General features: G+C 42.0%; 1 protein-coding gene across 1 annotated transcript; it reads left to right on the top strand.

Annotated features, from left to right (window-relative positions):
- Positions 1-430: 430 nt before the first annotated feature.
- LOC122066543 (aldehyde oxidase GLOX-like) lies at positions 431-2,353 on the top strand. The gene has a single exon (XM_042630362.1). The coding sequence runs from the start codon at positions 628-630 to the stop codon at positions 2,242-2,244; it is 1,617 nt and encodes a 538-aa protein (XP_042486296.1). The 5' UTR covers positions 431-627; the 3' UTR covers positions 2,245-2,353.

Raw genomic sequence — 2,353 nt, 5'->3', positions numbered from 1 at the left:
AAACATCAATCCGTGTTGAATTTATTATAAAAATGATTAATGAACTGTCTTGCTTGGAAGGAGCCAGCAAAGAAGCCGGCCTCATCCATTAAGTTGTTAGAAAAGCATAAATTTGTTAGAAAAAATAATTTGGATTGAGATTCTCTTGTAGGCAGAAGAGGAAAAAATAGAAAAGTTTGAGACTCTTTGAGCAGAGACTTTGTTCCAAATAATTTTATCCTATTTAAAAAAAAGAAAAAATAGAATTTTTATTAAGTAACGAACAAATTCATATCCAAGTTTTGACCTTTGAGGTAACCAATGGCTAATGAGATCCCGCACGAGATGCTAGATGAACATTATTTTATAAAGAGTGAGAGCTAGGGTTGTTAGAACATAAGTTTGTTGAGTATCATAACAAAACCATCTTTCTTGTAAGGTTAAAGAAAGAGGGAGGGATGAACTAATCATTAATTAACATACAGAAGGAACCCTGCAAGGCTATAAGGATTCAAGTCGACAGCTTTCAACTCCCAGCCTTGTTTTTCTTTCTTTCCTCTTAAATAGTATTTAAAGAGCCAACCCATATACAAACCCTCATCAACCCTTCTTTCTTCTTCTTCTTCTTCTTCTTGAACCTAAACCTTAATGGCTCTTTCTCACATTCTTTGTTTCTCTTTCTTTCTCATTCTCAGTTCCCTTACATCAGTAGCTCCACAAGGCTCATGGGACCTCGTCCAGAAAAGTATTGGCATATCAGCCATGCACATGCAGCTGCTCAACAACGATCGCGCCGTCGTCTTCGACCGCACTGATACCGGAGCTTCCAATCTCTCGTTGCCTGATGGGAAATGCCGGAATGACTCCAGTGATATTACTCTCAAATATGACTGCACTGCTCACTCCGCTGAGTATAATGTAGCTAACAATTCTGTACGAGCCCTTATGCTTCAAACCGATACTTGGTGCTCATCCGGTGCCGTCTCTGTCAACGGAACCCTAATCCAAACCGGTGGATTCAATGATGGTGACCGTGCTGTCAGGCTTTTCCAGCCGTGTGATACTTGTGATTGGAAAGAGATTTCTGATGGACTCAATCAACATCGTTGGTATGCCACCAATCAAATACTACCAAATGGACAGATGATCATCATTGGCGGCCAAGAGAACAATTACGAGTTCTACCCAAAAACCGCAACCACCAGTACTGTATTCAACTTAACCTTTCTAGAACAAACCAGTAACCTCTACCCTTTTGTTCACCTAAATGTGGATGGCAACCTATTCATCTTTGCCTACAATGAAGCAATCTTGTTCAACTACACCAGCAACACCGTCGTCAAAACTTTTCCGGCGGTTCCGGATTATCAGTCTCGGACCTACCCATTCACGGGTTCCTCAGTTCTTCTCCCATTAAAGAACTTATCCCAATCTTCAATGCAAGCAGAGGTCCTCATCTGTGGAGGACAAACATGGGACTCATCTAGTGAGGCCAATTCAGGGAACTTCACCGAAGCCTTAAACACATGTGCCAGGATCCGAATTACTGACCCGAATCCACAATGGACCATGGAGACAATGCCCTTGGCTAGAGTCATGGGAGACATGATCTTACTCCCAACTGGTGAAGTCTTGATCATCAATGGTGCCTCAAGGGGACTCGCCGGTTGGGAAATGGGAAGAGATCCAGTGTTCTACCCGGTTTTGTATCAACCAAATAACCAGACCGGGTCTCGGTTCCAAGTACTAAACCCATCAACTATTCCACGTATGTACCATTCTACTGCGGTCTTATTACGTGATGGTCGAGTTCTCGTGGGAGGAAGCAATCCCCATCAGTACTACAACTTCACCGGCGTTCTTTATCCGACGGAATTAAGCTTAGAAGCATTCTCTCCTGCGTATCTGCATTCGACATTTTCGAGTTTACGGCCTACGATCACCGCCCCGGCGTCATATGCTAAGCTTACATATGGGCAACGATTGGCAGTACGGTTCTCGGTGTCGAGTGGTACTAAGGTGAATACGACGGCGGTAATGGTGACCATGGTGGCTCCATCTTTCAATACACACTCTTTCTCCCATAACCAGAGGTTGTTGATGCTGAATATCGGGCATGTGACCCTTGTGAAGAATTCGAATTCAGCGTATGCCTTTTCCGCGACAACTCCAATTTCAGCTATCCTGGCACCTCCTGGGTATTATCTTTTTTTCGTGGTTCATCAAAATATACCTAGTGAGGGGATCTGGGTTCATATCCAGTGATTTATTATAGTTTTTATTTTTTTATTTTTTTATTATTTTTTTTTTTTTTTTTAACTACGTTGCTAATAGGAACAACCAGCCATTAAAAAAAAGTGTATAGATTTGATTA

The sequence above is a fragment of the Macadamia integrifolia genome, unplaced genomic scaffold (assembly GCF_013358625.1).
Source record: "Macadamia integrifolia cultivar HAES 741 unplaced genomic scaffold, SCU_Mint_v3 scaffold2455, whole genome shotgun sequence".
NCBI lineage: Eukaryota > Viridiplantae > Streptophyta > Magnoliopsida > Proteales > Proteaceae > Macadamia > Macadamia integrifolia.
Note: the sequence above shows the minus strand (reverse complement) of the source record. Positions and strands in the feature narration are given on the sequence as shown.

Bases quoted from the DNA above. Each gene is read 5' to 3' on its own strand.
- LOC122066543 (XM_042630362.1), top strand. From the start codon at position 628: ATGGCTCTTTCTCACATTCTTTGTTTCTCTTTCTTTCTCATTCTCAGT.